The following is a 15,313-nucleotide window of genomic DNA, read 5'->3' on the forward strand; positions in this document are numbered from 1 at the left end:
CCCCAGTTATCTCCTTTCTAAGCCTGAAATATGAACATTCATGGCCCCACACTTAGATGGTACCAAGTATCTTTTTTTTTTTTAAGATTTTATTTATTTATTTGACAGAGATAGAGACAGCCAGCGAGAGAGGGAACACAAGCAGGGGAAGTGGGAGAGGAAGAAGCAGGCTCATTGCAGAGGAGCCTGATGTGGGGCTCGATCCCATTACGCCGGGATCACGCCCCGAGCCGAAGGCAGACGCCCAACTGCTGTGCCACCCAGGCGCCCCCCAACTAAGTATCTTCAAAATCCATCCTCTCCTCTCCATTTCCCCTAGTTGAGACCCTGCTCATTTTTTGCCTGTGGTGTTCTGAATTATTTATTTATCTCTAGTCTCCCTTATCCTCTATCCTCTACAGTGTCTCCGGAGGTGAGGGTGAGGGTGAGGGTGGGGTGGGGAGGGAGGGGAGCAGTATGTTCATGCTAAAAAACCTTCAGTCAAGTTGGCATGGTAAGTCCATGCTTCAAAGTACCCCTCTGCTCTGCTCCGAATACATAGCAGTGACAGACATCGCCAGTCTCGAAAACAAGATAAAAACCTTCACAAGCCAGAAATATATGAGAAATGAAAAGGCAATGAGCAGGGCTAAAGCCCCAGGGCTGCTGGGCTCTTGATCCGGCAGCCACGAGTTTGACTCCGCAGCTGTTACGGAACGAGAGCTGGTCTCACTCTGTGATGTTAGGGGGTATCTGAGTTTGTGAGAAAAGGCTGAGAAGAAAAGAAAAAGGAGGAAAAAAACCCACCTGCTAATTGCTTCCTGGGCTGTCACATATTTGTAGCTGTGGGTCTAGAAGCTAGAAGACACACGTGCAGCCTTAAGGCTGGGAACTACACCGAGCCACCCACCACCTCAGTGACTGCATCTAAGACACTCTGGTTCTATCACAGGGCAGGAGCCCTGAGGTGACTTTATAAGGGCTGTACTGGAGGATCTAAGGACCTGGGTGGCAAGAACTGAAAACCAACATAAAGGGGTGAACACAGATGGAGGAGAAAGGATCCTCCAGTCAAAATAAGACAGAAAACTAAAATTTTAAAATAGTTTTATTAAAAAATCTAATGCTTAAGAAAGATGGCTGATAAAAGCAGCAATCAAAACACAACTTCACTCCAAATGAAGTCAATGTTCTATAGGATTCTGTAAGATCTTCCATAAATCAATATTCTATATTGTTAAAGACATAAAATCATAAACGAAGATTTTTATTTTTATGTATTTATTTATTATTTATTTATTTGAGAGAGAGAAAGAGCACACATACGTCAGGCAGGGGTGGGGGGAGGAGGGGCAGAGGGAGAAGGAGAAGACAAAAACCCAAGCGGGTGCCACGCCCAGTGGGAGCCCGATGTGGGGCTTGATCTCAGGACCCTGAAATCATGACCTGAGCTGAAATCAAGAGTCAGACACTTAACCACCTGAGCCACCCAGGTGCCCCCTAAACAAAGATTTTTTAAGTAAATGCGATTAAGAGAGATTAATACAGGAATCATATCCACAACAAGAAATATGAGATTATGAAACAAAACAAAAATAGGCAGACATGAAATAAAAACAGATGGATATGAAAACAGCCAATTAAAAATCCTAGAAATGAAAACTATAGTCAGTGAGATTAAAAAGAAAAAAACTCTCATCCAAGATAAACTCCAGAATTTAACAGTTGAATAGAAAATTGAAGAATAGTATTAAGGAATTCTTCCAAAATACAGCGCAGAGAGGCAACAAGATTAAAAAGAGTAATTAAAAGTCATAAAGGACAGATTGCAAGTCCCGGTATTCACTTGGAAGAAGTTTCAAGAGAAGAAAATTATGGTAATCACAAAAAAGCAATATTCAGAGCAAAAGGGGCTGGAATTTTACAGAAAAGACATGAATCCTCACATCAAAAACGATCTCCAAAAATGAAGCAGGAGAAATAAAAATAAACCTGTCTGCAGAAACACTGTAGAAAAACAGAAGAGCATTTAGGATAATGAGAAGCTCGTAAAAGCTACCAATCAAAAAAAAAAAAAAAAAAAAAGGCTACCAATCCCTTCTTGGACCTACAGTAGCCCACTAGTCAGCTGTACAGTTAGCAAACATTTATTCGGCATCTCCACCAAACTGCGTGAAAAAACAGAGGTACCCTCCAAACCCCACAGTCCAGTGAAGGAGACTGACATGTACTTGGGTCATAACAGCAGCGTGCTTCAGCAGATGTGTGGGCAAAGTTCATCGGATGGGCAGAAACCGTGGAAACAGAGCAGTGGCAAAGCCCTTCCCAGTGAATGGTTGCACTGAACGTTATTTAGACATGAACATACATTGCAGGAAATAGAAGTAATAAAAGTAAAAATATGTCAAGGATTAATAGTATTAGCTAATATTGACTGATGACTTACTAGGTGCCTGCCTTTCAGACATTATCTCCAATCCTCATGAAGTCCATTTTACAGATGAGAAAAGTAAGTTTAGGGGGAGTAAAAAAAGTTTCCCCAAATCATAAAGTTAATAATAAGCTAGAAGGTAGAGACTGGCTCTATAGAAAGACCACAATATAGACTTTAATTTCTTTGACTGCATTTAGCATACAAATGTAAGCTTTTTTATTTGATGAGAACCTTGAGAAGAGAACAATTGTGTTGACACAGCACCGAAGTGCTAAACTGGTTATTCTCCCCTGTTTGTTTGTTTACTGTGCTCTCCTGTCCACGGGCCACAATATGTAAAGAGCAACGTGGGAAGACTGCCTGGACTAGCACACTGAAGTCTAAACAGATTCATGGTTTGTTTCTTGCTGTCATGATGACCAATGACTATATTTGTTCAAAGGAACAAAAGGTGATCAAAAATACTCAACTGTTTTAGGTACAGAGGTTTTCTTTGAACTCACAGTAATATAACTTTAAAGTAACTCTTAAAATAACAGAAAACTGTTAACAGTAACAGAACAGGCTTATGATGACCCAAAGCCTGTATGTTTGTTTAAAGGAAATTCATTTGTTCATCAAAACTATAAGAATGTTTGTTACAGGAAATCACATTTGTTCAGCAGCCTTGTGTTAATTAATCCACCTCTCTGTAAATGAGCACGTCTACCTTGCACTAATGAATCCACCCACCACCTTCCATCAGGTGGGTTTGATGGTTAGAGAATTCCGACTACAGCTTTCTGACAGCTATACAGAGAAAATCAAGCCTAATGCACTGGGAAGCTAGATTCTTCCCACAGTGCTTAGCCACTACCCCACATGCCTGGGAAATGCCTGCCTCACACCTGGCCCCCCATGTTCTGTCCCTCCTGTAAAAGAAGGAATACCCTCAGATTTCAGTTATTCAGCTTTTAGAGTCTTAATACAGCTAACCAACATCTAAAGCAATTCTTTTGCACTTTTAAGTATTTTCTTTTTCTTGAACTCACTCTTTCCAGATATCTTGGCTCTGTTTAATTTATTCTAGTCACCTTGAAAGGGAAATTCCAACCATTCCTTTTTTCTCCTACTTGCCCACGTTCCCTCTTTCTCCAAACCCTCTCAGGGCCCAAATACCTGGTGTTTTCTCCCCTTCTGTGAGAACCTAAACTCAAAAAACAACCTCTTACTCCTAAAAAAAAAAAATTGATTTTAATAACTTCTAAACTAGTGTAAAAATATAAATGTATCACATCTTCCAGAGTCCTTGCTTTTTTTTTTTTTAAGATTTTATTTATTTATTCGACAGAGATAGAGACAGCCAGCGAGAGAGGGAACACAAGCAGGGGGAGTGGGAGAGGAAGAAGCAGGCTCATAGTGGAGGAGCCTGATGTGGGGCTCGATCCCATAACGCCAGGATCACGCCCTGAGCCAAAGGCAGACGCTTAACCGCTGTGCCACCCAGGCGCCCCCAGAGTCCTTGCTTTTTACATTTTGATTTGTATCTCTTAACTCTGGCTTATGAGGCTTACTTCCTACTCTAAGACATTAAATGTCAGTGAGCAAATGGGTAGGTGATTGGTAAGGGCCAATCCTGGAGGCAGAGAGGCAGTTTGTACAAAATCAGCCATGGATATAAGTGTGAAGCGCCTAATTCCCCAAATTAGATGACTGATAATGACGGTGGAAAACTAAAATGGCAGTAATGTCACCACTGCGCACTAAGTTACTTCTACTTAAACTACTTAACATACCTTTTTTTGAAAATAGATTTTATTATTTTTTTAATTGTATTTATTTATTTAAGACAGAGAAGAGCACAGGGGAGCGGCAGAGGGAAAGAGAGAAGCAGACTCCCCACTGAGCAGGGAGCCCAATGCGGGACTAGATCCCAAAACCCTGGGATCATGACCTGAGCCAAAGGCAGATGCTTAACCGACTGAGCCACCCAGGTGCCCCAAATTTTATTTATTTTGTTTGAGAGAGAGAGAGAGTGTATGAGTGAGAGAAAGCAGGAGCAGGGGGGAGAGGGGGAGGGAGAAGCAGACTCCCCGCTGAACAGGGAGCCCAATGTGGGGCTTGAACCCAGGACCCTGAGATCATGTCCTGAGCCAAAGGCAGACGCTTAACCAACTGAGTCACTCAGGTGCTCCAACATAACTTTTTAACAACACTGAAAATTTGTCTTTTTAAAATGTACCTTTTCAAAGAAATCTATCTTTAATTTGAGTGTACGTACATATAAAATGGCCCATTTAAACAAAATTAACTGCAATCTCATGACTTACCTAATTGAAAATAAAGTAGTACATAAATTTATAATGCACACATTTCCAAGAACCTGGATTGGTTTTATAAAAGGAATACCATAATTTGTATAAATAAATAATCTGATCGTATGAAACATTCAATTGGGTGTTTTTCAGACAATTTTAATTAAGTTCACTCTAGTAGTTCAGTGAAACTTCGTTAGGATATTTTTAAAAACTCAATTAGGAGAGGCTGTGTAGCATAATAATAGAATAGGACTAAATAGTATTAGGATGTACGAGCTTTAATCATGTTCAGTCATTAATTAGCTGTGCAACCTTACCTAAATAACTTAATCTGTCTGAGTGTTAGCTCCTCATCTCTGTAAGAGAGATAACACATATTCTTCATACCTCTAAGATGTTGTAAGGCTCAAATGAGGTACTGTACATGAAAATGCTCTATTATTAAAATCTAATAACTCAGACAACTAGATGCCTCATGGAAAAGAATGAACTTTACTTCTACCTCACAATAGACACAAAAGTTAATTCCAGATCAATCACAGACCTAGATAAAACTGTAAGGTGTCTGGGGGCGCCTGGGTGGCACAGCGGTTGGGCGTCTGCCTTTGGCTCAGGGCGTGATCCCGTTGTTACGGGATCGAGCCCTACATCAGGCTCCTCCGCTGAGCCTGCTTCTTCCTCTCCCACTCCCCCTGCTTGTGTTCCCTCTCTCGCTGGCTGTCTCTATCTCTGTCGAATAAATAAATAAAATCTTAAAAAAAAAAAAATGTAAGATGTCTGGAAGAAAACATAAGAGAATTTCTTCATGGCCTCGGGGTAGGCAAGTTTCTCAGACAAGACACAAAAGGCATCAGCCATAAAGGGAAAAAACACACTGCACTTTATCAAAAGACATTAAGAAAGTAAAAAGGCAAGCCACAAACTTGGAGAAAATACTTGTAATCCATGTATCTGACAAAGGACTGATATCCGAAATGTATAAAGAAGCCCTACAAATTAAATCAAAAATAAGCAAAAAAAATTAAAAACTGAAAATAGGCAAAACACTTGAATAGGCAAAAGATGTTCATATGCCCACTAATCATACAAAAAGGTGCTCAACAACTTTTCAGGGAAATGGAGATTGAAACAACGCTATATACCCATCAGACTGGTTAAATAAAAAAAGAATAACAGTATTTAAGTACTCACAAGGATGTGGAGCAACAAACTTTCGAACACTGCCGATGGGAGTACAGCATAGTAAAAACCCCTTTAGAAGACTTTAGTCGACTATACACCTGTTCTATGACCCAGAAATACCACTCCTGAGCATATGCCCAAGAGAACGGAGTATGTATGGCCACAAAGACTTACATAAGAATGTTCATAATAGCTTTATTCTTAATAGCCAAGAACTATATACACACCAAATGCCCATCAACAGAAGATGGGCAAACAAACTGTCAGATGTTCATATAATGGAAAAGGACCTACCAATAAACAGGAATGATACTACTGATCATATGTAACAACATGCATGAGTCTCAAAATCATTAGTGGAGATAAAGGAGCCAGAGGCAAAAGAATACATATGCTTCCATCTGTATGAATTTCAAGAACAAACACAACTAATTTATGCAGTAGAAGAAATCAGAATAGCAGTTGCCTCTGGGAAAGAGGGAGAATTGACTGGAAAGGGGGATAAAAGAAATTTCTGGGATGATGGAAATATTCTTTATCTTGATATGGACGACTGGTTATACTTACCAACATTCATCAAACTGTACACTTAAGATCTGTGCATTTTATAGTATATAAATTATATCTCAATAAAGCACTGTTAGCATTAAAAATCTATTTTAAAAAGTAATTTATAGTAAAGAGATGGAAATTTTATGGTTAAAGGAGTCAACTTTGATATTTGTATTTTTTATATTCCTTCAAGAAAGTCAATTGTTATAAATCCGCTAAAAGTATAGAAGTATTAAGGTATTAGTCATCCATTCATCTAATATCTATTGAGTGATCCCACTCCGAGGCAATGGAGTAAGTGCTAGGGATGATGTTCTTGCCCTTTAGAAATTCACGGTTTTGCAAGAAATATGGGCATGTATATAAATGTGCTCTGACAGAGGCATGACAGAGGTATAGAGATGTTATGCACACAAGAGGGAGAATGTTACACCCCACCTGAGAATGTCAAGGAGATTCAGGACTATCAGTTGGAGACCCTGAATCACCTGCAAGAACATGGCACCCTTTCTGATGAGTTTGAGCCTAACTTGTAACAGGCCCTAAAACTGAGATAAAAGAAACGGGCCCAGCCGTGCCAACTGTGTCTAGCTATTTGTCCAAGACCAAAGAATTAGTTAGATTTGAGTGAAGGACATTTTAAGTCATGACTGCTGCAAGTACAGAGTATTAGGTATACATTTCTTGTACCATCTTTGGCCTAAAATAACTCTGAAACAGATGAAATAAAGGATAAGCTTCTCAGTTCCTGTCCCAGATTAATCAACGCAACTAGTTCAGTTCTCGGGTCCTTCCTACGTGTTCAACCGTCCTGCCATATGTAACTAGTTAAATGCTTGGTCAAGTCTGGAGACGTGACACGTGTTGACAGCATGGAGTAGAAGAGCTAACAGCATGAGCAGGATGGGGATAACATCATTCATTCATTCAATCATTCGTTCAACAATATAGTAGTTAAGAACATGGATTCTAGAGTCAAAACGTCTAGATTATAATCGTGGTTCTGCCACTAACTAACTGTGTGAACTAGCTATTCAACCTCTTTGTACCTTACTTTCCTCATCAGTAAAATGGAGCCAATACTGCAACCTGTTTCAAAGGGTTATTATGAAGATTAAAAGAGTTAATACACGCAAAGTGTTTAGAAGAGTCTTTGTCACGTAGTTAAATGCTATAAACTTGTTTGCTAATATAGGGGGTCCAAAAAGTTGGGGAATACAGAATAAACTTATTTTTAAACAGTATGTTGGTTACATTTTAAATTAATATGTTCAGTGTTTTCCTATAGATTCTAGAAACTGTTTCAGGTAAGGAACCTCTAAATTGAAAGCAATGTGTTCAATTGTCAACCTAAAAAATTTCCAAAACTATAATACAATACAGTGTCCCCAAGATCTGGAAACATAATGAAAATCATGTATTTATTGTAAATTTTTTCAGTTTAATAATTAGACTCATTGCTTTAAATTTACTTCATCTGAAAAGCTGCCTGGAGGTTGAAGAAAAGCATACTGAGAACCTTATTTGAAATGTTAACTAACGAACTATTTGAAAACAAGTTTCTCCTGTTCCCCAAGTTTTCCGAATTGTTTTCTCAACTTTCCCCTCTATAGTACAGTTGCCTCCCCTTAGTCGTGGGGAATACTTTCCAAGACCCCCAGTGGATGCCTGAAACTGGATAGTATCAAACCCTATATGTGTTTTTTCTACACATGCATACTTACAATGAAGTTTAATTTTGAATTAAGCACAGTAACAGATTAACAATAATAAAATAGAACAATTATAACAACATACCGTAATAAAAGTTATTATATGAATGGGATCTCGCTCTCAAAGTATCTTATTGTACGCCACTCACTTTTCTTCACATGATGATGTGGGATAATATGATGTCTATGTGACGTGATGACATGAAGTGAATGGCATAGGCATTGTGATATAGCACTCGGCTACTACCAACCTTCGGAACAATATGTCAGAAGGTAGATCATCTGCTTCTGGACCAGGGTTGACCACAGGTAACTGAAACTGTGGAAATCGAAACCACAGATAAGGAAGACTGCTGTAATGCTTCTATTAATTACCGGGCAGGCACTGTGTGATAGGCACTGTCGTAATGTTGGAGATAGAGCATGGACAAAGCAGACATAAAATAACCCTGCCTTCATGAAACTTATGTTCTAATAGGAAGAGAGAGAAAACAAATAAATAATAAAACAAAATATGCCCTATGTCAGAAAAGAAAAGCTATGAAGAAAAATAAAACAGAAGATGACTAGGGGTTTATCAGTGCAAAGAGTGGGGTAGGGCTGATTTTTCATAAATAGGGTAGATATAAGGGGCCTCACTCATAAGATGACTGGCTCAGCAGAGATCTGAAGTGTGGGAGAAAGCAGTGCAAGTATCTGGGGATGAGCACTCCAGGCAAAGGGTAAAAACCAATCAAGGAAACAAACAAAAACGGGTCTTCTTCCTACAATTTCTTCTGCTTTTATCTTTTTTCTTGGTCTCTTTTTCCTTTTTTTTTTTTTTCCTTTGTCTCTTCTTGATAACCTATATCTCAGGTAGGATCCAGCTATAGATTACCTGGATCACTGCAATTTCTCTTTCATTAATTTCTCAGTATAAACTTCACTCTCTTTTTTTCTTTTCTGATTCAACAAAATCACTCTTATCAACTAGTTTTTCAATGATCACATTTCTCACCTCAAGTCTCTTGCTTTTTTTATGACTTCAATAAAAATTTACTGATGTCTAGTATGTACCAAGGTCTGACGGTAAAAAGATGATTATCATATGACACATACCCTCAGAATCTAGTCAGGGATATATCTGTACGTATATATGTATACATACACATGCACACATATATACATGCACATATATGTCAAATGGATATACTGTAAAAAACACCACACTCATTAGTAATGAAGTGCTGCAACAATTAATGCTGCCCAGTGAGAAAAAGAAGAGATAGTTGGAGAAAGAGAGGAAAAGACCTCTGAGCTAGGATTTGATGACTAAATAGGAAGCCGACAAACATATAGCAAGAAATGACTATTACAAGAAGACGAAACATCTTAAGTATCAGCACAGAGAGGTGGAAGCAAATAATATATTAGTAATGCTAGATGCAATGTATTAGATTGAAGACTAAGGACATAAGAGTAGAAAGGTGAATTGGGAGCATGCTAAGGGGCCTGACTTTATCCTGAGAGCCAGTGGTTCCCAAATTATTTTGACTGCACACCCAATCAGGAACAAATTTTTGTGCATGCATCCACCCCCACTATATACACATTTGTTTATGTATAAATTAAATTATGCCAAGAGCTACTATTCTAATATGTTACACTCTGTAGAAAACAAACACAAAAAGATAAATGTGTAAAAGATAAAAACGAAATAAGTAATATTATTTTTGCCATATTGGTGCTATCAAATCATCAGGAGTATTTACAAAGTCCAGGATAGTATACTTGTGCTTACTTCTTGGATCCTAAGCTCAACTGTTAGGAAACTAAAAGACCTTTATGATAGTGAATTTAAACATATCCAAATATACCATACTTTGTACATATAAAAGGTATAAATAGATAGATAAGCTTGTTTGCTTATAATTTCATGCTTACATGAAATTTTTTTTTTTTAAAGATTTTATTTATTTATTCGACAGAGATAGAGACAGCCAGTGAGAGAGGGAACACAAGCAGGGGGAGTGGGAGAGGAAGAAGCAGGCTCATAACGGAGGAGCCTGATGTGGGGCTCGATCCCACAACGCCGGGATCACGCCCTGAGCCGAAGGCAGACGCTTAACCGCTGTGCCACCCAGGCGCCCCCATGCTTACATGAAATTATCTCAAAATAACTCATAAACTTTTTAGAGCAGGGGCTGATCCTCTCTTTCCACTTAAAAAAAATCATCAAAGGGCTTAGTACAGTGATAAAATAGCTGCTCTGTAAAGTAAAAAAATTGATTATATTCCATTCACTATCATCTAAAATATTATGCCTTTTTAAAGACCTAATTCTTGGGGATGGCAAACCTTAATTAGTATTTTATTTCCATTTTTAATAATAAATTTAATCCTCATGGAAGTTGATGCCTTTACAATTTCTAGATTAAGAAGCACAGCATGATTGAAACCCAAGAAGATTTTCTCCAATTTCATCATTAAACCTCAAACCTGGGGCGCCTGGGTGGCTCAGTCGGTTAAGCATCTGACTCTTGATTTCAGCTCTGGTCATGATCTCAGGGTCATGATATCGAGCCCCATGTCAGGCTCCACGGACAGTGCAGAGTCTGCTTGTGATTCTCTGCCTCTCCCTCTGCCCCTCCCCCCTTGCTCATGCTCTCTCACACTCTCTCTCTCTAAAAAAATAACTAAACATCTTTAAACCTCAAACCTGACCTTAAGTAAACAGTTCAAAAAGAAAGAGGATATATATCATGACCAAGTGAAATTTATGCTAGGGATGCAAGGTTGGTGCCCATAAGGAAATCAATCAATGCAACATACCAGATTAAAAGAATGAAGGGAGAAAACACATAATCATCTCGATAGATGCAGAAAAAGCACCTGACAAAAGTCAACAGGCTTTCCTCATAAAAACACTCAACAAACTAGGCAAAGAACTCCAACAACCTTACGATAACAATCATCTATGAAAACCTACACCTAACATCATACCTAATGGTGAAAGACTGAAAGCTTTCTTCTTAAGATCAGGAACAAGACAAGGATTTCTGCTCTCACTACTTCTATTCAACATTGTACAGGAGGTTTTAGCTAGGGAAATTAAGCAAAAAGAGAAATAAAAGGCATCCAGATTGGAAAGGAAAAGTAAAACTGTCTCTATATGCAGATGACATGATCTTGCGTTTAAGAAATTCTAAGGAATTAAAAAAAAAAACTATTACAGCTAATAAATGAGTTCAGCAAGTAGCAGGACACAAGACCAATATACAAAAATAACTTGGTCAGTTGTATTTCTATACATTAGCAATGAATAATCTGAAAATGGAATTAAGAAAACATTTCCACTTACAATAGCATCAAAGAGAATAAAATACTTACAAATAAATTTACTAAAAGAAATGAACCTGTGCACTGAAAACTATAAACATGTATAAAAAAAATGAAAGGAGACCCTAAATAAAAGGGAAGACATCTTGTGTTCTTGGATTGGAGGAACTGATGTTAAGATGGCAGTATTCTCAAAATTGATCTACAGATTCAATGCAATCTTGATCAAAATTCTAGTTGCCTTTTTTATAGAAATTGACAAGTTAATGCTAAACCTGATATGGAAATGTATGAGACCCAGAAAGGCCACAACAATATTGAAAAAGAACAAAGCTGGAGCACTCAACTTTATTTCCAAATTTACTACAAAGCTACCGTAATCAAAATTGTGTGGCACTGGTGTAAGGATAGACACAGAGATCAGTAGCACAGAAATGAGAGTACAGAAATAAACTCTTACAATCTATGGTCAACTGATTTTCATAAGGCTGCCAATATAATTCAATGAGGGAAAGTATAGTCTTTTCAACAAGTAGTAGTGGGACAACTGGATATCCACGAGCAAAAGAATGAGGTTGGATTTCTACCTCACACGATACACAAAAATTAACTCAAAATGGATCCAAGGTCTGAATGGAAGAGCTAAAACTATATAACTCTTAGAAAAAAAAAAAATAGGTATGATCTTCATGACCTTAGATTAGGCAATGATTTCTTACATATGGTACTTAAAGCATAAGAACCAAAGGAAAAATTGATAAATTGGACTTCATCAAAATTTAATAAGAAAGTAAAAAGACAACCTATTGAATGGGAGAAGATATTTACAAATCACACATCTGGTAGGGGTCTTATATCCAGAATATACAAAGAACTCTTTTTTTTTTTTTAAGATTTTATCTATTTATTTGACAGAGAGAGACAGCCAGTGAGAGAGGGAACACAAGCAGGGGGAGTGGGAGAGGAAGAGGCAGGCTCCTAGCGGAGGAGCCTGATGTGGGGCTCGATCCCAGTACCCTGGGATCATGCCCTGAGCCGAAGGCAGATGCTTAATGACTGCGCCACCCAGGCGCCCCCCAGGATATATAAAGAACTCTTAAAACTCAACAATTAAAAAAAAAAAAAACAGTTAAAAATGGACAATGGATTTCTACAGACATTTCTCCAAAGAAGATCTATAAATGGACAACAAGGGCATATAAAGATACTCAACATCATTAGTCCTTAGAGAAATGTGAACTGAAACCACAATGAGATACTACTTTTCACATTCAGTAGAATGGCTATAATCAAAAAGATGGACAATAACAAGTGTTGACAAGGATGTGGAAAAACAGGAATCCTCTTACATCATTGGTAAGAATATAAAATGGGGCGGCCGCTAAGGAAAACAGGTTACTGGTTCCTCAAAAAACTAAACAGAGAATTGCCATTTGATCCAGCAATTCCACTCTTAAAGATACACCCAAAGGAATTGAAAGCAGAGACTCAAAGTGACACTTGGATGCTTTCGTTCGTTGCAGCAATACTCACAATAACCAAAAGATGAAAACAACCCAAGACTCCACCAACTGGTGAACAGATAAACAAAATGCAGTATGTTTATACAACGGAATATTCTTTAGCTATAAAAGAAATGAAGTTTTGATACATCCTACAATACAGATGAACTGGAAGACATTATGGTATGTGAAATAAGCCAGACAGAATAGGGCAAATACTGTATGATTCCACTTACGTGAGGTACCCAGGATAGGCAAATGTATAGAGACAGAAAGTAGATTAGAGGTTAGCAGGAGAGTCATTGCTTAATGGTTATGGAGTTTCTGTCTGGGGTGATGAAAAGTTTTGGAAACAGATGGTGGTGATGGTTGTGCAACACTGTGAATGGAATCAATGCCACTGAATTGCACACTTAAAATGACAAATTTTGTTACTTACATTTTATCACAATTTTTAAAAACTAATAATATACCTAAAGCCAACAGGGTCGTATACTTTAAATGGGTGAACTGTATGGTATGTTGAATTGTATCACAATAAAGCTGATTTTTAAAACATGAAGAAAAAAAAGAAAGGCGCTCTGGGGCTATAAAAGGACATGGGAGAATCTTAAATGCATACTGTCAAGGAAAGAAATGAGTCTGAAAAAGCTACATATTGTATGATTCTAATTATACAACATTCTAGAAAAGGCAAAACGATAAGGATAATAAAAAGATCCGTGGTTGCCAAGGGTTCTAGGCAGGGGAGAAAGAACCAACCGGTGGAGCACAGGGCATTCTCGAGGCAGTGAAACCATGCTGTATGACACATTCCAGAATGGTACATACATGAGAAGCATTTTTCAAAACCCACGAACTGGAGAACACAAAGAGTGAACCTTAAGTTAAACAAAGGACTTTAGTTACTGGATTAATAATGGTTCATCAGCTGTAGCAAACGCACCACACTAATGCCAGACGTTAATAGGAGAAACAACGCATGGATAGGGAAGGGGATGTGGAAACTCTGTTCTTTCTGTGTAATTTTTCTATAACCTAACACTGCTCTTTAAAAAAATCTATTCTAAAAATGTATACTTAACACAAAGACTACACTGAATTTTATCCTCTTCTTATGATTCATGAGACTATTCACTTTAAGTACAAATTATAATTTTACATTAGACGAGGAGGAAGTGCTGATTCTTTTAGCACTGTAGATCCCAGACACTACCAAATCATCTCAGTTCAGTGTTCCACACACCCTTCCCCTACTTCACCTCCTCCTCCACCCCCGACAAGATTATTTTATGACCTAAATTTTTGTATTCATATAAGTACTTCCATCTAGATAGTCTTTGAAGATTCTGTAGTCTTTGGAAACACTTCCTTACATTTATGACTGAATTCCAGTCTAATTATGATTATGAATTACAGTGACATTATCATACCAAGCTGCCATGCCTCCTGTTTTATTCACTTTGTTCATTTTCTATGAGATATCATTTTATCAGGAACGTAGGTGTGTTAGTTTTACACCTCTTTTTGGGGGAAAAAAAATTGTTCTCGAAGACCCTCAAGAGTCAACACAAAGGGAAACTATAACTATCCCAGAAGAAAGGTGGCTAATACATTTCAGAACAACTTTTCCCCAGCTCCTGGTTTAAAATGATCCCCTCCCAAACCTCTAATCTTTATTGGCGCATTGTAGGCATTTCATTTACCTTGGTCTTTTCCAGCTTCATCTATGTGTTGAAAATCTTTCAGTGTCTGAAGGTTACAGAACCCCTCTCTGCAATGCTGAATAACTTTCTTTGATCCATTCTTGATGAGATAATCCATTAGTGTAAGGGATTTATACACATGGCGCCAGTTCTTCCCGTGATCTTTGAGTCTCTGCCATAGCATATTCATAATCTCTGACAGAGAAATTGTATTGAAAGTCAAGTCACTGATATCTAACATCAGAGAACTCGAAGGACCCCAAGGGTCATTAGAAGTTGCTTCTCTGACTTTTATTTCAGCATCTGAGTAATTTTTCACAAAGTTTTTCACTTGCCTCCTGAATGCCATAGGTAAGACAAGTTTGAAGGTGAGATGGGGATGAGAGAAATGGAATAGGAGTTAATATAATTGGTTTATAAAACTCTTGAGAGGTAATTGGTCCCCAGTTCTGCTGCTCCCAAACACAAATGATTAATCTCCATTTTGATGAGGCATCAATTTCCTGCAAAGCAAAGCACAAAATATATGTAAGTTAAATACTTTTCGAAATGTCCGTAGAAGACCAAGTCAGTCTGAAAAATCTAGGTTTACTTAGAAATCAGCCCCTCACTTACATCAGCCAGAATTAAG

At 38.0% G+C, this 15,313-nt stretch overlaps 1 protein-coding gene across 1 annotated transcript in view; it reads right to left on the reverse strand.

Moving 5' to 3' along the window:
- The window catches only part of ENTHD1 (ENTH domain containing 1), a 96,527-nt gene extending 81,416 nt beyond the window's left edge, over positions 1-15,111 (reverse strand). Inside the window, exon 1 of the mRNA XM_008705539.1 lies at positions 14,683-15,111. Within this exon, the coding sequence (XP_008703761.1) occupies positions 14,683-15,031 (349 nt within the window). The 5' untranslated portion in view covers positions 15,032-15,111. The remainder of the gene's footprint in view (positions 1-14,682) is intronic.
- Between the last annotated feature and the right edge of the window lie 202 nt (positions 15,112-15,313).

This window comes from Ursus maritimus, unplaced genomic scaffold (assembly GCF_017311325.1).
Source record: "Ursus maritimus isolate PB19 unplaced genomic scaffold, ASM1731132v1 scaffold_21, whole genome shotgun sequence".
Classification (NCBI taxonomy): Eukaryota; Metazoa; Chordata; class Mammalia; order Carnivora; family Ursidae; genus Ursus; species Ursus maritimus.